Source organism: Haemaphysalis longicornis, unplaced genomic scaffold, assembly GCF_048455015.1.
Source record: "Haemaphysalis longicornis isolate Haplotype H1 unplaced genomic scaffold, Haemaphysalis longicornis Haplotype H1 scaffold_13, whole genome shotgun sequence".
NCBI classification, from domain to species: Eukaryota; Metazoa; Arthropoda; class Arachnida; order Ixodida; family Ixodidae; genus Haemaphysalis; species Haemaphysalis longicornis.
Window position 1 is genome coordinate 1,317,040 of NW_027526233.1, and position 21,851 is coordinate 1,338,890.

A 21,851-nucleotide genomic window follows, 5' to 3' on the forward strand; every position below is an offset into this window, starting at 1 on the left:
CGATGCATGGTGTGATGCGCTGTGCGATGCGTGGCGTGATCCGTCCACGCCATGTGACATCACGTCGCCCAGCAGGGGGAAGGAGGCTGGTGAGAGCACGCGCTGCCTCCGCTATTTTTCGGCGTTTCTTCGTTGCCATCTTCATCTTCGAACCACGAACGGTATCTTGAATCTCGCTCTACAGGCCTTGTCAACCGTGGGGTGGCCCTCGCCGCATGGTTTGCATTTGGGGACGCATCTGTGGTCGTCTCTTGGGTTGCTTATGCCGCACCCCATGCAGACTCTTGCGTTCGGTGTCGGACATGCGTCACTGCGATGGCCGACCTTCCCGCAGCATTTGCACACCACGATTTGATTCCTGTACAGGCTAGATGGTAGAGCGTTGACCCGTACCTCACATACCTTGGTACCTTTTCACTTTCGGAGGCGACGATGACCGTCATCATCATGCCGATGCGCTTGGCCAGCACCACCGTTGGGTTGTGCTTGGTAAATATTTGCTCTAGATCTCTTACTCGCTGTCTTGCGTCGGTATTTCCTTGATGACTCCTTTGACCGTGCCGTGCGCGGCCGTCCTGTACGCATTGACCTGGTACTTGGTTCTCTGGACCTCGATTTCTCGAGCTCGCACATTTTCGCCACTGACTTGTTGAAGCTAACTAAGCCAAACGCACGGAGCGTTCGCTAAGCCTAACCTCCGGCATGCTGCCGAACACGATGGAAGAAGACGCAGCTAGTACGTCATCAAGAGAGGGGTCAACGACCCGGATGTGCGTACAGGTAGAAGGGGAGGAAAGGACGCCAGAAGAGCTCGCGAGATCGACCAGTTGGCTTCACGTCGGTGCGCATGGCAAGCAGCAGCAGCAGCAGCCGGACCAACGTGACGCCCAAAGTTAGCCGACCGCCATTACCGTCAACGATAATTCTGAGCCTAACGGCAGGGCTACGCGAGGCAAGAGCGTGAGGAAGGAGGTCATTCGGGCCTCCTGCATGCCGAATATGCCTGCGCAAGATCGTGCTTAGGTCCCGCGGTGAACTAGGCATACCGAGAAGAGGTGCAGCGTGCGACGCGGAGGCCGTCATGGCGGCTGCAGGAATCGAGAGGACGGAGTGGGCCGAAGACATATCGTTCCCCAACTACCAGCAGAACATCATGGGGATCAGTACGCCGAACGCAGAACGAGCCGAAAAGTACGCCCGAACAAGACAAATAAAAAATGAATAAAAACAAAAAGCACGAAAGGGTAGCTTAGGCTAAAGTCACGGAATGAAAGTCAATGAAGTGCATGAACACAGGGGTAAAGGACAAACACAGAATACGTAAAGGTGACAGTTACGCCAATACAACCTCACATACATGTTTGCAAAGCAGAGTAGGGCAGTCATTAAATATATCCAGGTAATCCCACTACCGATTATACGTGCATTGCAGTCGGAACATAGGGCCCAAAACACGCAGACATTTGGGGTTGTAAGAGGTAGCATGCTTCCTGGTCAACTTTTACTGCACGTAGAGAGGAACATGTAACAGCTCACCACAAGACACTAAACCATGAATAATTTTAAAGCGGAAGGGAATATCAGCCTTATTCCGCCTGGAAGTTAAGCATGACAGCGTCAATGAAGAGGGGGATCCAGGGTTATAATTGCTACTATCGTCGAAGCGATGTTTGAAGATGGATATAAACCTATGCTGGACCTTTTCGATAAGCGTACGGTTTGTTTTCCACGCGCTATTAACTTCAGATGCATACGCAAGCTGAGGACGACATATAGTTTTGTTACAGCTTGAGAAGAGAATTCGGCTCTTGAACTCCTTCGACACGCGACAACGCCAAGCAATCGAACAGCTGTACGAGTAATTACCTGAATATGTGGAGAGAAGCTCAGTTTACTGTCGAAATTCACGCCTAGATCATTAACCTCTAGCACACGTGGTAGTAATTCACCGTTGATGTTATAGGAGAACATGATGTGTCAGTCTTTCTTGTGTATATCACCTTAGTTTTAGAAGTGTTAATGAGGAGTTTGTTGCATGAGCACCAATGCGTAAAGGAGGAGATTGCTCTCTGGAGAGCGGAAAAGCTGGCAGAGTTTGAAACAGATTTAAATGTTGTTACATCATCGGCATATAAAAGCAAATTACAATCATAAATACTGTTGAGACATAATTTCTAAAGATTGAGAAGTGGCCCGAGAACTGATCCCTGAGGGACACCACTGGTGGTGTCAGGTTCGGACAATAATAAAATATAATAAACACTGGAGACGAGGCTATGTTTATGCTTTACCGAAAACCAAAATAAATGCACACACTATGAACAGAGCAACTAAAGAGCACTGGGGAACCGAAGAATAGAAGGGGACTGCGATAACGCGATATAGAAAACGCTAACAAGTTCAACAAACGAGAAACAGTCAAAGTCCGGGAAAGGACGGCGGGGACATACTAAGGGATCACTGCGGGAACAGGGTTGTCCTACCTCACGCTCCAGAGGCGCCGTTGTGGTGGTTCGGTTCTAAAAGATCAAGGTAACGTGTCGAGGCCGCGGTGATAGAGCACGCTCCCAGCTCTCGTAGCAGAGTCGTGGCGAACGCAGCTGTCTTGGGGCGTTGCTGTCTTTCGCCGATGCACGGCCACCCGACTTTCTTGCGGAGGAGAAGTTCTAGAGGCTGCGGGTGTGGAGGACCTGTTGCGATACGGCACGTGTCCGGTCACCCGACCACCGTTCATCCTGGTCACGCTCCACACTTCTCAATCTCTCTTCGCTCTCGGTGTTCTCGGGATCGCTTCTTCTTCGGTTTTCCTCGCGGGCGTCAAGCGATTCGCCGGATCATGAGGGGGTGAGGGGGGGGGGGCGATGACTTACGCCGCGAGATGCTGATGATGATGGTGGCCTCGGGGTGTTTAGAACATACTCCGCAGAGCACGTCTTCGTGGTCTGTTGTGCACGTTTTTTTCTTGTCGTGGTGGTCCTTTTTGTCGTGGCGATTTCTCGCCATGACATGTCCCCCCACTTAAGCATTTTCAAAGAAAATTGTCTCTTTCCAGTCCACCCTACCAAACACACGGTCCTTCAGATGAACAGTCACAGAATATTTAGTTCTCATTACTGCGCTTGAAACCACCCCACAGAAAAGTAAAACTGCACAAAAAACAGATCACAGTACATAAGAAACGAATACAGCAACTTTATAGATACGATATACGCGAGGTCCAAGTGGCATAGACAGTCCAGAATCGTCCAAACAGGCAATCACGCAGATATTTTTTTCTTTTGCCGACAGTGCATGCGGTACCACTCTCTGCCTCTTACGTACCAACACCGGATACGCGGGCTAATACGAACTCATCGAAAATCTGTGAACAATGTGCGCGGGAAGTTTTTGTCGTACCGGTGGAATTCCTTTCGGATGTGGAGGGCTTTATGGGATTTACTTTTCCTTTGTTCACCGCCCTTGATCCTTTTTCCTTGGTTTCTGCGGTTCGACCTTTTGGCCGACCGAGGCATTTTCTCAGTATGTTACTTCTCGGGTCCCTTGTCCTCGCAACCACCTCTTCGCACTTTGCAGCAATCTGGGGGTGCAGAACCGTCTCGTCGCTGATAGAACTCTTTTCTGTTACAGAGCACTGCTCTGGATGCGCGATGCTCTTCGGACCGGTTCTAGCGACATTCTTTACCTTGGGCTCAACAGACCCGCCAACAGTGAAGTTTGTTGTCGGCGCCTGCGCTATTCCTGAGGTTTCGGTGTTTGGGTCCGGATGAAGCGCTCTGACGTTTTGTGGTTGCGAAAAGTTCACATGGTTGGTTGACCTCTAGTGTTCCTTTTAAAGGCAGCAGAATCTGGTCTGTGCTGAGAAATCTGGTCTGTGCTGTGCTGAGTCGGTGGTGAGAAAAGTATGACTCCGTCATAGGTTTCTGTATCATCCTCGGATTGAATGGTATTCCTACGCGTCGCCTCAAGCTCCCCGAGGCGTAGCCGCAGCTGCAAAGTTTCTTTTTCAATTTTCACGCGCGCTCGCACGTGCTCATCACGCTCTTTCTGTATTAAATGATTAAAGGAGTTTCTGTATTAAAGGCTACTTAAACCCAGAAATTTTGTTCTGCTGTCTGTCTGTCTGTCTGTCTGTCTGTCTGTCTGTCTGTCTGTCTGTCTGTCTGTCTGTCTGTCCGTCCGTCCGTCTGTCTGTCTGTAACTCGATTCAGCCACACGGCCAAAGTAAAATGCTCACTGCGCAATAGTCTTATATACTCACAGCCAAATGTAAACTTCTAAGCCCGGTTTGCACATCGCTTGAGCAGAACGTCAAACCGGACGACATTAAAATTGTTCACAGTGAAAACTCGCGACGACCAGGCTCCTGCAAATATTGTTGTTCGGTTTAAGAGCCGCAGCAAGCGTGACGCCCTTTTTGAAAAGGCGAAAAAGACTAGGCTTACAATGAGAGATCTCGGTGACTCGTCAAACACTCCCATTTATGTTAATGAACATTTGTGCCCAGCGTTGAAGCGCCTTCTGGGCATGGCCATTGAAAAAAAGAGAGCATCTAACTGGAAGTTCGTGTGGGCATATTCTCGCACGCAAAGATGAACATAAAGACTCCCGAGTTGTCCGAGTGAAATGCGCACGGGACATCGATAAAATCCAGTAAGCCGACGTAACTGTACTCTTTGTTCCAGTTACAAAGGAATGGCCATTCCATCCGATGCAGTAAACAGAATTTTCACCTCGGAAAATATTAAAGGATTCACATGCTTTCACTTGAATATACGATCGTTACGAAATAAAGAAGATCAGTTAGGTATTCTGTTAAGGAGTTTCAATTTTAAGTTTGACTTAGTATTCCTAACTGAGACTTGGCTTACCTCAAAATGTGACATTCCGAAACGTGAAAATTACTGTAGCTTTTCAAAGAGTAGAGATAACAGGAAGGGTGGAGGATTGCTCATGCACGTGAAAGATATTAAGTGCGATTTGATGCAAAATTTTTCGTTAATATCGAATGATGTTGAGAGTCTTGTAGCCCGGTCTGATAATAATATATTCGCTGTTATGTACCGCCCGCCAGATGGGAATTTACTTAACTTTTTTGCTTACATTGAAGATCTGTTTATGTATGTAAATAAAAACAAACTTACACTTATTCTCGGTGGAGATTTTAACATTAACATGTTGGAAACATCCACTCCGCGTAACACTTTCAAGATGATTTTAGATTCAATAGTTTGCACTGTGTAATTAAAACAGCAACACGCAATACATTGGATACGATCACATTACTCGATCTATTCATTACCAATTTAGCCCCGAATGATAGTACAGGTGGTGTTATCGCCTCCCATATTAGCGATCACCTGCCTATATTCCTACTCACTAGGTCCTCTCACCAGACGATTGGCGTAAAACTCCCTGATGATCGAAAGATTCAAAACATCAATCAAATAACACTTGAAACATTCCGCTTTAAGCTAAAAAACATTAATTGGGACAGTATATATCACGCGGATACACCTGATCAAGCGTACGCCAAATTCTTATGCCTGTTTAAAGAAGCCTACCTTGAGTCCTTTCCTTTAATTACTATTAAAAAAACCAGTCGATCGCGGAAACCTTGGATTTCGAACTTTTGCCTTAAGCTGAAAAATAGAAAAACAAACTCTTTAAAAAGTTCTTGTCCACAAGGAGTTTTCTCGACTGGGAATTATTTAAACAACACAGAAACAAGAATAATACCTTCCTTCGTAATGCGAAAAGGGAATATCTGTTTAATTTTATTCACATGGAATGCAATGCAAAGGCAGATTTAGTATGGAAAAAGATAAATGAATTATTGAATTCTTCTCCTGCGGCTGACAATGTAGTTGAGATAACTGTAAAGGATATTCTCCTGAAGGGCATTGAATTAGCAGAAGCTTTCAATGATTTTTTTGTTAACCTTGTGAACACTTCACATCATCCCGAGGCTGTTAATCTAATTCATAGTAATAAAAATAGTATTTACTTGAACCCTACGAGTGAAAATGAAGTTATAACGACCTTTAACCTACTTAAGAATAGTAAGGTCTGTGATGTGGACGACACACAATTAAAACCCGTTAAGTGCACACTCGATATAATTGCAGCACCACTAGCCCATATTTATAACCTAGCAATTACTACTGGCAACTTTCCTAAAAGGATGCAGCTCTCTAAGGTAATTGTCCTTCACAAAGGTGGTGATCAAAAGAATTTTTCTAACTATCGCCCCATTTCCATTCTTCCTGTGTTCTCAAAAGCCTTAGAAAAAATTATACATGGTAGAATCGAAAACTTCGCCTCTAAATTCAATCTAATAACTAGTGCTCAGTACGGCTTCCGTAAAGGCAGATCAGCAGAACTTGCATTATTAAACCAAAAAGAAATAATTTTAAAGGCTTTTGAAGAAAAACAATTTATAGCTGGTGTATACGTAGCTGGTGTATACGCTGGTGTATACGTAGCTGGTGTATACGTACACGTGGTGTATACGTAGCTGGTGTATACGTAGATACGTAAACATGTCATGGGATCGCTTGAATCACACAACGTTGTTAAAAAAGTAGAGCTGTATGTAATACGGGGTATACCCCTTCAACTTCTCAGCACCTACCTAAACTTTCGTAAACAAGCCGTAGCGATAGATGATACCCTCTCTTCGTTTAAAAGTGTGAATGCTGGTGTTCCACAAGGTAGCATCCTAGGCCCCCTCCTGTTTAACTTCTACATCAATGACATAATTAAGATTAGTGCGAAACCAACATTTGTTACATATGCAGATGACACGACAATACTGTTCCGAAATTCTTGAACAACGACACTTCACCTCGAAATAAACGATTGTCTTGACAAATTGCACTCTTGGAGCAAGTTAAATTCATTGGAGATAAATGTTAACAAAACGAAGGCAATTTTATTTTCGCCCAAACAATCATGCGCTCTGTTAGAAGGAAGTCTTGTTCTCGGTAACAACATTATAGAAGTAGGTGACTCCGTTAAAGCTCTTGGTGTCCATTTTCATAAAAACATGTCATGGGATCTGCATATCAATCAGGTTATTTCCCGTATTCCAAGGTCTGTTGGCATTTTAGCAAAGTTTCGTTTCTTTTTACCGCATTAGATCAAACTAAAAATTTACAATGCCCTTTTCCTCTCTCCTATTAATTACTGTGTCCTTGTTTGGGGGAAAACCACGATAACGAACTTAAATCGCCTACTTGCACTCCAAAAGAAAGCTCTTCGACATATAACCAATGTAGATTACCACGCGCACACTAAACCGCTTTTCCATCGTTTTAATTTAGTTTCTACTCGCAATCTTTACTCATATCATCTAGCGATGAGATACAAACAAAGCATTAATAACCCTGAAAATTTATTAGTGTCCCTTGCAGATCTGCAAAACCGGATGCCCACATACAAAACCCGTAACACAGAACCTTGCGTAATACCTTTTTCGAGAACTTCCTATGGGGAACAAATGCTTCGCTGTACTCTCCCTACGCTCATAAACTACCTGCATAAACAGGCGATAATAATATAAAATCCTAGTACAGCAAAACTGCGCACATTTTTTGTACATGCTGAATGATATCTTGAGAGCCATTGTGAATTTATTCATATGTTGATAAAAATTCTTCTCCTCATTTATATGGCGGTGTTATCGTGAATAAGTTATCATTCTGCTCGGTGAAATGGATCCCGCTGTTGTGCCTGCTGTCTTGCTCTGTGAACTTGATTCTGCTATATGTTTTCTTGTCGATTTCGTATGTACGTAATATGATTTAACATGTATAACATGTTAAACATGCCTCCTTGTAAAGGGGGGCCTGAACCCTTGTCAAGTGGACTAGACTCCACTTATTGTTCGGGCCTCCTTCCAAATGTTGTTTGGAAAAATAAAGATGATTTGATTTGATTTGATTTGTTTATATGTTCGTACTTGCCAACTTTGTTGAAAAAGAACAAGACGTTCCGCAAATATAAGGCAGGAAATTAGTACACAAGGGATATTTACAGTGTTCATTTGTTGAAAAATTCATGGATGCATGGTTTTTCGATAGCAAATGATATTCTACATCTACTGCAGAAAACCGCTGCCTGCTCTTGCCCGTGCCACCTCCTGGCGGCATATGAGAAATCACGCGGCAACAGCAACGAAAGGTTTCACTAGCTAGGTTCCACGTTCTGCTTGGACCGCACGTGGAGCTCGGCAACGCGGTTCTGTAAACCTTGAAGTCGACTGCCTCGATTCACGCGCGTCTCCGCCGCACTGTAGCGCTGGCAACGAGGAACCCAGCCTGTAGCAGTGGAAGGCGGTAAATTCAAATCGCCTTGAGCAAACCTTTAGTGTGTTTACCTTGGGATGAGCTCGACAGAGCACGGACAGCATGAGAGGTGAGCGGGATAGCAAAGGTGGGCATTTCCTTGGCAAATGTCCACAAAGACTCTCGTCTTTTGACGGCATTTGAAACGAAAGGAGCGGATACGCGGCCAAATTTTAGTACTCCGTCTGTTCCGTAGTTACCGTTTCGACCGGGATCCGACTGAGCTTGAGCGTGCGGGAAGGGCGAGAAGCACAGTGACGAATGCGCGGGCATGGCGAGGGCCGGCCGGCGGAACTAATTCACCCTACCACGACGAATGCACAAGTGCCCAGACGGGTCACCGCGGTCAACACTGTACGCACGTAAAACACGGAGCATCCGGAGTGCTAAAACTAATTTTTGCGGAATACACGCTACCCGGACTGCCAGTTTTACTTGGAAATGCTGTTTTAAGCCTTCTGGTTAGATTTACAGGGAGTATGCGACAACCACAACCATAACGGCGTTTGAATCATCACCAGAAGCGGGGTCACTGACCCCTGACTCACGTATGTACCCAGGCGATCGAAAGCACACAGCGCCACAAACACTGCAGGCGGCAACAAAACGCTGCCTCGTTTTCACAAACAAATCTACTGCTTTTCTTAAGCAGGTAGCGGGCGTTGACGTAAAAAATGAAATAATCTGTCAGCGCATAATAAACACACACTCCTTATATAACAGACGCGCTTTCTGTGATGTCAATTATAGGGGGTAGATTGTAGCTCCCTTAAAAATGACTGTCATGATAGGCGAAAACCGCTTCTTCAGTTCACTGTTGTTCATTTATTTGTTTGTCTATTGCAAATACCTACAGCGTCAGTATGGCATTATTGTACGCAGGTTTGCACCTTAAAATGAGTCGCACAATCGCAAAAAAATGTCATCACAGTGAAACAATCAATGCTGTCAAAAGTAAAAGGTTCATGGTTTGGAGAATCTAACTGAATATTCCCGTCTTTTCCCTAGCCAGCAGCCTGAAAGTGACTTCTGCAGAAACATCTGAAATTTACGAACCCTTGCGTCGTTTACATTCGATTACCCTATGTACATGAGGTATAAAGAAACAGCGCTAAAGGAGAATACATATCGAAGACATTCTGGAATCAAGAAAAGAAGTGAGACTGCGTCAACTGAAACTGTGCTGACTCCGCCGCTGACTTGAAAAGTTTGTTATTATATTTTTAAATCTCGACTCAAGCCATATGCTGTCTGTGTGCTTTTACTGGTCGATTTCCAAAGTTATTGAGGGAAGCACAGCACATTGCATGAAAGGTCGCGGGCAAAAGTTTACAAAAGGTCATGGCTAGGGATCATATCGAACCACGTGGTTCCTAATGGTTTATTCGGTATTGAGATTCCCTCTCCAAATAAAAAAGAGAGTTACTAACGTAACGTAATGTATCAACCTCCAACTAAAGCATATGCGCTTCCAAGCAACGTTGAAAAAAGGGTGTGTTGTTCGTGCTGTCATGCCTCCCAAATGTAATAAAACTCTGTGCAACCTTAGAACCGAAATTTCGAATAGTTCCTGTATTTGTAAACTCCGTTTAACTGTAATTATTCCGGGAGGTTAGGAGATCTGCGTTTTAAGAAGTTTGCGACCGGTCTTGGCAATAGTATCAGGCAAAAGAACAGCAATAAGACACGTTTATTCATCACCTGATCCTAAAAGACTTTAAACTGCATCAGTGTTTGACCCTTACGGTTTGCAACACTCGGGCAAAGCAGCGGCGGACATCTCGAACGGCGAGCGGGGGTCACTGACCGCGCCTCACAGCAGCCAGACTCCGCAACAATAAGGGAACGGAAACGAACTCGCTGAAACGTCTTCCCGATGGATGAAACTCAATGCAATCTGTACTTACCTTCACTGCAGTTGAGCTGGACTCATGGAAACCCCGCCGGTGAGAAAACGTCGCGGTCATCTCGTGAACCTTTTTGCGAATATTTCCACAACTGCAGAAAAAGCACCGCCGAAACTCTTCCCGGAACTTTCAAAAACACCGTGGTACGCGCGGTCTGGAATACAGTTTCTGCCGTGGCGAGCACCGGCGGGCGCCCCGGGTCGATTTTCGGGCTTCGGGCAGGGTGTATACGGGCCGCTGGCCATGGCACTTCTCATTGGGCTGCGGTGCGCGGGTCACGTGATGTCGCTTTCGAAGCGACTGGAGCGAAACGAACATGACACGGGGGCTGCGGGACCGGCGTCGTGCGTTTTAATGCTTTCGCAAAATGGTCTGCCGGGAGTGACTTCAATCGGCAACATAGCCGCGGTGAGGAGCCGATGTTTCGCAGACAAACCCTTCAAACAAGCAGTTTGAACGCTGAAAATGCTCCGTGTCAACCAACTGAGTATACCGCAAAAATCCTATTCTTTCTGAGTCGCTGATGCATGCCACGTTCCAGACTTCAGTGTAGTTTCGTGACGGCACCACAAATGTTCTCTCGCGAGACGTGGCATAAATAGTGGGGCCCCGTATACTACCGAATGGCACAGGCAATCGTGCTCTTTTATGTGCGCTGATGCGTTGCATTTAAGTTCTGCTAAGCATACACGAAAACTGGCGGAAGTTTCAATAATGAATTCAATAGTAACGTGCGCTGCATGTCTGGACGACGGACGGGGACAGGGAATGTCGCACCATCGTTCGGTTTTGTCTTTTCCACTGTCCCTGTCCCTCGTCCAAATATGGAGCGCAAGTTAATATTGAATTCTATACTATCTCTACTAGCCCCTAAACAAGCCTTTAACTTCGAAAAGAGGAAGAAGACGCGTTCGGCCGGCTACACTTGTCTATCCTTGCAGTTTATTTTAAATATGTTTTGACGTTTGACGTTTCGAATTCAGTACGTCACATCAGCCAAGGACATGCTTCCTGCGGCGGGCGCAGCCCCGCCAGGGCTGCCGCCGGGCTCGCCTCCTAGTATGCTGCCGGGTGTCACGTCTGGATGTCGCCTCTCTCCCCCGTTCCAGGGGCTGCTACCGGTCACTTGGAAATGAACCCATCTCATCAGGCAACTTCCGCGACGGCCTCTAGAGATGCTCCTAATGCCTCCTCTTTGGAATCGTCGCCGATACCAGCTGGTCAGGCAAGTCCCCTCTCATCTCCTTGCCCGTCTGATCAACCGCTACCGCGCGATGAGGATGCCTTCTCAGACGTGACAGACGCAACCTCTGCCACAATTATCTATGCTCAAGAAAACTCGAGGAGCACGGACGAGCAAGAAAATTTCCAGACCTTGATGCCTCCTTACGACGTTGCTCTAAGAGACAGCATCTGACTTTCAATTGCCAGCGTATCATTAAATTTCCGAAGCACGGGGCGTGTCATCATCATCATCATCACCAGCCTATCTACGCCCACTGCAGGGCAAAGGCCTCTCCCATTATTCTCCAATTACCTCGGTCCTGTGCCAACTGTGACCAATTTATCCCCGCAAACTTCTTGATCTCATCTGCCCATCTAACTTTCTGCCGCCCCCTGCAACGCTTGCCTTCTCTAGGGATCCACTCTGTTACCCTTAATGACCAGCGGTTATCTTGCCTTCGCATTACATGCCCTGCCCACGTCCATTTCTTCTTCTTAATTTCTACTAATATATCTTTAACACCAGTTTGCTCTCTGACCCACTCCGCTCTCTTCTTGTCCCTTAATGTTACGCCTATCATTTTCCGCTCCATTGCCCGCTGTGTCGTTCTCAATTTAAGTTGAACCCTCTTAGTGAGCCTCCAAGTTTCTGCCCCGTAGGTGAGTACCGGTAAGATGCAGCTGTCATACACTTTCTTCTTCAGCGACAATGGTAGGCTGCTACTCATTATCTTAGAATGTCTGCCATATGCACCCCACCCCATTCTGATCCTTCTAATTATCTCTGCCTCATGGTTGGGATCTGGGGTCACAACTTGCCCCAAGTAGATATATTCGCTTACCACTTCCACTGCCTCACCACCTATCTCAAACTGCTGTGCTGTCCCGAGGTTATTGATCATTACTTTAGTTTTCTGCATATTAATTTTCAGGCCCACGGTTCTACTCTGTTCGCCCAGTGCGGAAAGCATGCTTTGCAATTCGTCCCCCGAGTTACTTAGCAAGGCAACGTCATCAGCAAATCTGAGGTTACTGAGGTATTCTCCATTAACCCTTACTCCCACCTGTTCCCAATCCAACGTTCTGAATACTTCTTGTAAGCATGCTGTGAATAACATTGGAGAGATTGTGTCTCCTTGTCTGACACCCTTCCTTATAGGTATTTTACTGCTCTCCCTATGGAGGATGATGGTAGCTGTAGACCCACTGTAGATATCCTCTAGTATTCTTACATAATGCTCATCTACCCCCTGGTTCCGTAATGCCTGAATGACTGCTAGGGTTTCGACCGAGTCAAATGCTTTCTCATAATCTATGAAGGCTATATATAGGGGTTCAGTATACTCAGCGCACTTCTCTATCACCTGATTGATCGTGTGAATATGGTCCATTGTTGAATAACCTTTACGGAACCCTGCTTGTTCTTTAGGTTGACTGAAATCTAAGGTTGCAGAGATTCGGTTAGCGATTACCTTGGTAAATACCTTGTAGACGACTGACAGTAAGCTGATCGGCCTGTAATTTTTCAAGTCCTTCATGTCGCCTTTCTTATGGATTAGGATGATGTTCGCGTTCTTCCAAGATTCCGGTACCATTGCGGTCATTAGGCATTGCGTATACAGGTTTGCCAGTTTTTCAAGTACAATTTCTCCGCCATCCTTCAAGAGGTCTGCTGTTATCTGATCCTCACCAGGTGCTTTGCCCCCTTTCATTTCTTTCAAAGCATTCCTTACTTCTTCGGTCGTTACTGGTGGGATGTCTATCTCCTCTGAACTACTGTCTCGTTCGGCATTATCCTGTATGTCCCGGCTACTGTACAGATCTCTATAGAACTCCTCTGCCACTGTGACTATTTTATCCCTATTTGTGATGACATTGCCTTGCTTATCCTTAAGTGCATACATCTGATTTTTCCCCACGCCAAGACGTCTCTTCACTGCTTTCAGGCTACCTCCGTTCTTTACAGCGTATTCGATCCTCTCCATATTATACTTCCGTATGTCAGCTATCTTACACTTATTGATTAACTTCGAGAGCTCGGCTAGTTCTATTCTGTCAGCTGCGGTAGAGATTCTCATGGTTTGCCGTTTCCTGATTAGATCTTTCGTCTCCTGTGAAAGTTTACCAGTATCCTGTCTAGCCATAGTGCCCCCGACTTCTATTGCACACTCCGTGATGATGCGTGTAAGGTTGTCGCTGGCTTCCTGTGTCGTAAGCTCGGCTTCCTCGTTAAGGGCGGAATATCGGTTCTGCAGCGCGATCCTGAATTCTTCTACTTTACGTCTTACTGTTAGTTCATTTATCGGCTTCTTTCGTACTAGCTTGTTGCGGTCCCTCCTCAAATCTAGCCTAATTCGAGATCTTACCATACGGTGGTCACTACACCTTACCCTTCCGAGCACTTCCACATCCTGCAAGACGCCAGGGTTATCGCATAATATGAAGTCTATTTCATTTTTGTGCTCCCCATTCGGGCTCCTCCAGGTCCACTTCCGACTCTCCCGTTTACAGAAGAAGGTATTCATTATGCGGAGGTTATTCCGTTCTGCAAACTCAACTAGTAGGTCCCCCCTGCTATTTCTACAGCCCAGACCATAGTTCCCAACTGCCTTGTCTCCAGCCTGATTCTTGCCTACTTTAGCATTGAAGTCCCCCATAACTACGGTATACTGTGTTTTTACTTTAGCCATTGCCGATTCCAGATCTTCATAGAAGCGTTCCACTGCTTGGTCGTCGTAGCTGGATGTGGGCGCGTAGCCCTGTACCACCTTGAGCTTGTACCTCTTATTGAGCCTAATTACAAGACCTGCTGCCCGTTCGTTAATGCTATAGTATTCGTCTATGTTGCCAGCTATGCTTTTATTGACTAGAAATCCCACTCCCAGTTCTCTTCTGTCCTCTAGACCACGGTAACATAGGACGTGTCCATTTTTCAGCACCGTAAGGGCTTCGCCTGCCCTCCTAACCTCGCTAAGCCCTATTACATCCCATTTAATGCCCTCTAGTTCCTCGAACAACACCTCGAGACTTGCTTCGCTAGATAAGGTTCGCGCGTTAAACGTTGCCAGGTTCAGATTCCATTGGCGGCCTGTCCGGATCCAGGGATTCTTAGCACCCTCTGCTGCGTCACAGGTCTGACCGCCGCCGTGGTCAGTTGCTTCGCAGCCGCTGGGGACTGAGGGCCGAGGGTTAGTTGGCGTATTCATGGGAGGTTGTGGCCGTTACTACACCAGGGTGGCCAATCCTGCTCTGGTGAGGGAGTGCATTACCGGCAATGGTCGCCGGGGTCAGGCCGCACCCCAAGCCCCTTTGTGCAATTCCATCAATACGCGGATTTTTTTTTTTTTTTTTTTTTTTTAATCCGGTGGGAATTGTCCGGCACCGGGATTCGAACCACGGTCCTTCTGCACGCGAGGCGGGTGTTCTACCTCTACGCCATCGCTGCATCCCCGGGCGTGTAGTCATCCTCAAACCCACAAAGGTGCAGAGCGTCGTCACCCGTTTCCACCCGCTCGCTCTGAAAAGTGGCCTTGAGCATATGGCTCCAGGCGGAGTCCTTCAAGTAAGGCCAAACTATCGGCTGAACCTTCTAGCAGTGGACACGCGCAACATTGACGCTACTGCACGTCTCCTGAAAATAAAAACCGTTCAGGGCACCCCTGTCCAGGCGTACGAGCCTCGCTCGAGTCAGTGCGGAGCAGGAGTGATCAGGGATGTTCCAGTTGAACTGTCTGACCCTGAAATTCTTGTAGCTCTGCGTCAGAAGACACCGGTCAAATCTGTGCGCGGTCTAGGCAAGTTATCCAAGACCGTGCGGATTGTATTTGCCACCGAAACAGCGCCTGAACAAATTTTCCTAGGCTACACGCGTTACCGCGTATATCATGTTGAGACACCTAGGCAATGTACTGTAGCAGCATCAACGCAGCGAAGACGACGAAGCACCACTCTGGGGCTCACTGCGCGAGGTCTCGTGGCGCGAGCAGTCGCTGCTCCCGGGAACTGTGAGAGTTCGGCCAGGCATAGCTGCCGCTAGCTCGTCAGCTGCTGACGTGTTCCTAATATATGTGTTCTGTGGCTCGGTGTTTTTATTTCCTCGTGTTGCCACAGAATTGGTGACCACGGACATCGGAGATGGCAGCCGACAATCAAACCGCTTTGGATGCCCAGCTCGGAGCCACTGCGGCAGATGACAGCCATCGAACATCCTCCGTCGCTCAGGGGGACGTGGCTTCACTTGCGCTGAAGCTTCCCCAGTACTGGCCTGAGGACCCACAGCTCCGGCTCGCCCAGGTAAACAGCCGGTTCGCCGTTGCTCGCATCACGTCGCAGAGCCAGAAATTCAATCACCTCGTGTCTTCGCTGCCTCCTGAGATCGCAACCGAGCTTCGCGACCTCATTGTTTCACCGCCGGCGACCGCCCCGTTTGACACCCTGACGAGTGAACTCATCCAGCGGACGACAATGTCGGAACAGCGACGGTTGCAGCTTCTACAATCTGAAGAACTCGGTGATCGCAAACCCTCACAGCTACTGCGTCGCCTTCAACAGCTCCTTGGAGAAAAGGAAGCCACGTTCGATCAAGCTTTGCTTCGAGAGCTTTTTCTTCAACGCCTGCCCACCTCCGTCTGCATGGTGCTGGCCACCGCGAGAGGTTTATCCATTTCTAAGCTGGCCAAACTTGCCGACTCCGTCATGGACGTTTCCACTCCTGTCGAACGTCCTCTGTTCAACTTATCACTTCCGGAACGTTCCGGGCCCACTAAAGCAGCACCCACAACGCCGTCTCCACCTGCGCTGCAGAGCCTGCGTGAGGAATTCCGTGGGGAGATCACCAAGCTATCAGATCAGATCGCCGCTCTCTCAGCTCAGCGCCAACACTCTCCCTCGCGCGGCCGCTCCTTCTCGGGCCACCGTTCGCCGTAGCCTTCAAGGCAAGGCGTATGCTGGTATCATCGCAACTTTGGAAAAGCAGCGCGGAAGTGCACAACCCCCTGCACTTTTCAGGGAAACTCACCGGCGCACCACTAGGGGCGGTGAGTGGTGTCGGTTGCAAAGTAAGCCGCTTGTTTTTTGTGACGGACAAAACCACCGGGCTGGGTTTCTTTGTCGACACAGGCGCTGAGGTCAGCGTAATACCGTCCTCAGTCGTGTTTCGCAAGCGCAGGCAAACCACAAGCGGCTTACAAGCCGCCAACAAGACTCCCATTGCAACCTACGGAGAACAATCGCTGTCACTCAACATTGGCCTCCGGAGAACATTTCGATGGATTTTTCTTATCGCTGATGTGGCCTACCCCATTCATGGCTACATTGATGCTACAACGCACCTCTCTGGGATTGGCATGACATCGAAGGAACCGCTCTTGGCGGTCGCAAGCACCTCGTCGAAGTCGGTCTATGACAAGCTTCTTGAGGAATTGCCGTCCCTTCTGCGACCTGCCAACTTCCTCCTCCCCGTCCGACATGACGTCACTCATCGCATTGTCACTACGGGCCCACCCATTCACGCTGGAGCTCGACGCTTACTGCCTGATCGCTACAAGATCGCACGTGACGAGTTCGAACACATGCTTGAGCTCGGAATAGTTCGACCGTCATCGAGCCCTTACGCATCCCCGCTGCAGATGGTTCCAAAGCCATCACCTGGAGACTGGCGTCCCTGCGGAGACTACCGGTTGCTCAACAACGCCACTGTTCCTGATCGTTACCCCCTTCCTCACATTGCAGACTTCTCAGCACCACTGCATGGGGCGACGATTTTCTCTAAGATCGACCTTGTTAAGGCCCACCATCAGATTCCTGTGTAGCCGGCAGAAATTCCGAAGACGGCAATCATCACGCCGTTCGGACTTTTTGAGTACGTGTGCATGCCTTTCGTCCTTCGCAACGCTGCACAAACTTTCCAACGGTTCATTGGCACCGTGACCCGAGGATTACCTTTCTGCGTCGCTTACATCGATGGCTTGCTTGTGTTCAGTAGCGACGCAGAACAACACATCCAGCACCTTCGCCAACTCTTCAGCCACCTTGCCGAATACGGCCTTATCGTCAATAGAGACAAGTGCGAGTTCGGTGCTCACGAGCAAGACTTAATCGGCCACCGTGTAGAAAAGAATGGCGTTCGCCCCTTGCCTTCAAAAGTACAGACCATCGAAGTCTTTCCGCAGCCATCTTCCATACGCAAACTCCGCGAGTTCCTTAGCCTCCTAAATTTTTACCGCCGTTTCATCCCGAACTGCGCCGCTCTCCTCCGCCCACTGACAGACATGCTCACGGGAAACAAACCAAAAGCCTCTCCACTCACTTGGTCTCCAGAAGCACTATCCGCTTTGAAGAATGTCAAGACCAAGCTGTGCCTGGCAACCCTTCTCGTTCATCCGAAACCGGGAGTTCCGCTTTGCCCAATGACCGATGCATCTGACCCAGCAATCGGAGCTGTCCTGTAACAGTTTGTGTACAATACCTGGCAACCCCTTGCTTTCTTTTCCCGCAAGTTGCCACCCGCGGAGTCACGCTACAGCACTTTCGGAAGAGAACTACTTGCAATGTACATGGCTGTACGTCACTTCAGGCACTTCTTGGAAGGTCGAGAGTTTCATATCCAGACGGACCACAAACCTCTGACCTTCGCCATCCGGTCGAACTCCACCAATTTTTCACCCAGTGAAACCGGCCATCTGTCTTTTGTCGCGGAATTCACAACGGACATACGGCAGGTGCAAGGGCAGGACAACGCTGCCGTGGATGCACTCTCACGCGTCGCCGCAGTCTCCAGTTCCCACAAGTCGGCTGACATCGACTTCACCGCACTCGCATCAGCACAACAAGATGACGCCGAAATAATAGCCCTTCGACAGAAACCCGGCGCGCTGCACCTTTCTGAAGTACCCATCCCATCGTGTGCTGTCCCCGTGCCTTAGGAAGTATCCACGCACACCCCGCGGCCACTCGTCCCGGCGAATTTCCGACGCATTGCTTTCGATGCCTTCCATGGAGTCTCCCACCCTGGAATACGAGCCATGCAACATCTTCTGACGCAGCGTTTCGTTTTGCCGGGCGTCAATAAGGACGTACGCGAGCGGACGCGCTGCTGTCTCTTATGCCAGCAGTCAAAGGTTAACCGGCACACCAAGGCCCCTCTCGGCTTCTTTACGGCACCAACTGAGCGTTTTGACAAGGTGCACGTAGACATTTTGGGGCCCTGGCTTCCTTCAAAAGGCAACACATATCTACTAACTTGCGTGGATCGGTTCGCGCGTTGGCCCGAGGCGTTCCCTCTTCCCGACATACGTAGTGAAACCATCGCCAACGCCTTCGTTGCCGGCTGGGTTTCCCGCTATGGTGTCCCATCAACTTCCCCACCGACCGAGGTGGTGATAGTTGATGGGACGCCCGTTCGAGGCGGCACTCTTCAAGAACGTTCTGACCCTTCTTGGCACATCCCGCATTCGGACCACAGCGTACCACCCCATTGCCAACGGGCTTGTTGAGCGTTTTTACCGCTCCCTCAAGACTGCACTCAGGGCACAGCCGCACGCTACCCATTGGTCCACCTCCCTTCCGTTGGTTCTGCTGAGTCTTCGGGCTACTTTGAAGCAGGATCTACACTGCACGCCCGCAGAGATGGTCTTTGGTGCGTCGCTCCGCCTTCCGGGAGAGTTTTTCACTGATTCCGAATCATCACCGTGCCCTGATCCCACCGACTACGTGACCAAATTACCAGGTTCGTTTCGCTCACTTCGTGCGCCCGCACCACGCCGTCAACAGCGTGCGCATGCCCATGTTCCCGGCGAGCTGACAACGCCCCCCTACGTTTTTGTCCGCCGTGACGCCGTGCGCAAACCCCTTCAGCGCCCGTATGACGGACCCTACCGCGTCATCCACCGTGCTGATTTGGATGGCAGACACCACACTATTTCTGTTGATCGCCTCAAACCAGCGTTCATTGAAGAGCCGCTTTCATTGAAGACGAACCCACAATACTAAGTGCGGATCACACTCCCCAGCCACCCCAGTCGCAACAGACAACAAAACCCACACGACGACCTCCAAAAGTATCCTTCCGGCTCACCCCACGGCTCCGCCACTAGAGGGGGCCCCTCCTGTAGCAGCATCAACGCAGCGAAGACGACGAAGCACCACTCCGAGGCTCACTGCGCGAGCCTCGTGGCGCGAGCAGTTAGTGCTCCTGGGAACTCTGAGCGTTCGGCCAGGCATAGCTGCCGCTGGCCCGTCAGCTACTGACGTGTTCCTAATATGTGTTCTGTGGCTCGGCGTTTTTATTTCTTGTTGCTACAGTACCAAGTACCAGCGTTTTGGCCCCGTGGCAACCATGTGTAGACTTCCGAGCCGCTGCGTTCGGTGCGGTGGCTGCACGAAAGCTCTGCTTGTGATGCTGATAATCTTCCGTGCCCGAACTGTGAGAACAGTCACGAGTCGACGTTTTCCCGTTGTCCAGTCCTTCGGAAAGAGAAGGCCATTCACAAGCTCAAGGATGACAAAAACATTGACTACAAGTCAGCGAAGGCGACCCTGCATGAGCAGCGGCGGAAAGGTGCTGCTTGGAAAAAGTCCTCTTCAGGAACACAGAAGGCCGCGAAAAGGCAAGCGCCAGTCTCCAACACTTTAGATGCAAGCTTCGATGATGACTTCCCGCCCCTACCTGCTTGCGAACCCGTGAAACCTGCGGCGCCCGCTACAGCGACAGCCACGCCGTCATCCGAGTCTGCATCCATGGGGACGCCAGAGTCATTGCCTGCACCTGCAGCTGCTTCCTCAAGCGTGACAGCGCCTGCAGCTGCGTCGTCGAGTGTGACAGCGCCAGCGGGGTCTTCCGGTCAGCAGGCAATCCAGAACAGGCCCAGGCGCCGTGTTCACCAAAACTCTGGGAGCATTTGTACGCTCATCGTTTCAGTTGTGGAGGCCATTCGAGGTTTCCCGGGTTCCGCTCTCATCTCCGGTGGCCAAGGGCATAGGTACAATAATTGACCTTGTATTCCCTCTCCTCACGCAATGGCGATGGAGGATGTGCCGCCAAAAACTCTGAAGACACGGAACAAGGCCACTGCGTTTCAATGAAACGCTTGCGGTCATCGGAGACGCCTTCCGGACTTCCGACGGTTCATACAGCAGCACCGCTTTGCAATCATCGCAATATCAGAGTCACGGTTACACGCAAACATTCGTCTCTGTGGCTACACTGTTCTGCAGTATAGAACAGGTGAGGCCCTTTCAAAAGTTCTACTCTCCATCAGGAACAACCTGACGTACATGGAGCATACCTTGCCTTCAGATGACAGAAACGAGTATGTCGCAGCGACTATTAAAAGTTATGCGCAGCAGTTTACCCTTACCGCGGCATACATTCCACTTGACGCTGCATTTACGTGGATCGTCTCCAGCACATCGTACGCTCGACACCGGCATCGCACGTGTTAACTGGAGATTTTAACGCGTACCATCCCTCCTGGGGCAGCTTTAGGACAACAATGAAAGGCAAGCGCCTCTTCGAAGCGGCTTGCCGTAACGGTTTGAGTGTGATTAATACCGGCGAACCCACGTTTAGCAGGGCGCAGTATCGAGCACACTCGATGTCACCATGGTCTCCCTCGGACGGTCATGTAGGGCCCAGTGGCACGTCGACATCGAGTCACACGGAACCGATCACCTGCGTACATATATCTTGCTTGATGGTCTATGCGGAGGGCCATTGAATCGAGAAATTCGTTGGCCGGTCTGGTCTCTATATCCTGCTTTTATTGAGGAGCTCGATGGGAACTTGGTATGGTACAGCGACCTAATAGACGCCACGACACGGGCGAAAGGTTCCTGTATGAAGTTTTTCCGTCTACCCTCGAGGTTCTCTGTGGCCGATGCGGAGTATTAAAGGCTCCGCGCGGTGCGGCGCAGGGCTGAAAGGAGTGCTCCCAAAACGCTAAGATCCGACGATATACAAGCCGCTAGGGGCGCACAGAGGCACATACAGCAACATATGAAGAAATTGGTTCAGCGGGAATGGCAGTCTTTCTGCTCAAAACTAGACCCGCTAAAACCTCTCGCGAGGATTTGGAGCTTAGTACGCAGCCGGCGGGCACGGCCTACTGCTCTACACCCTTTCTACTCTATCACTTTGCAACAGAACCACCGTGATCTAGACGTCGCTGGATATTTCTGCGCCAAGTTCACAGCCTTGTCGGCTCCAATCTTACCTGCCAACCCGACAGCTGTCCTTCTGCCCTCTACAAATATGACCGTTATGGACAAGCCATTAACAATGGCAGAACTACTTGCTGCCTTGTCTTGGCATCATCTTCGTCCGAATGGCATCAGCTATGCAGCTTTGTTGCACCTTGGAGACAAAGCTAAGCGCTTC

The 21,851-nt window shown here is 49.1% G+C and overlaps 2 protein-coding genes across 2 annotated transcripts in view; one reads left to right on the forward strand and one right to left on the reverse strand.

Annotated features, from left to right (window-relative positions):
- The window catches only part of LOC144164198 (cyclin-dependent kinase-like 4), a 184,836-nt gene extending 174,443 nt beyond the window's left edge, over nt 1–10,393 (reverse strand). Inside the window, exon 1 of the mRNA XM_077694710.1 lies at nt 10,253–10,393. The gene's annotated coding sequence lies outside the window, so the exon portion shown is untranslated. The remainder of the gene's footprint in view (nt 1–10,252) is intronic.
- A 5,217-nt stretch (nt 10,394–15,610) lies between these two features.
- On the forward strand, nt 15,611–21,633 carry LOC144164189 (uncharacterized). Its single transcript, XM_077694695.1, has 4 exons — nt 15,611–16,286; nt 19,938–20,082; nt 20,181–20,315; nt 21,618–21,633. Exons 1-4 carry the CDS (start codon nt 15,611–15,613, stop codon nt 21,631–21,633), a joined length of 972 nt encoding a protein of 323 aa, XP_077550821.1.
- Nucleotides 21,634–21,851: the final 218 nt, after the last annotated feature.

Bases quoted from the DNA above. Each gene is read 5' to 3' on its own strand.
- LOC144164189 (XM_077694695.1), top strand. From the start codon at position 15,611: ATGGCAGCCGACAATCAAACCGCTTTGGATGCCCAGCTCGGAGCCACT. The intron at 16,287-19,937 runs GTGAGGAATTCC...CCCGTTGTCCAG, and splicing joins ACCTGCGCTGCAGAGCCTGC to TCCTTCGGAAAGAGAAGGCC. The intron at 20,083-20,180 runs GCAAGCGCCAGT...CGCCCGCTACAG, and splicing joins ACACAGAAGGCCGCGAAAAG to CGACAGCCACGCCGTCATCC.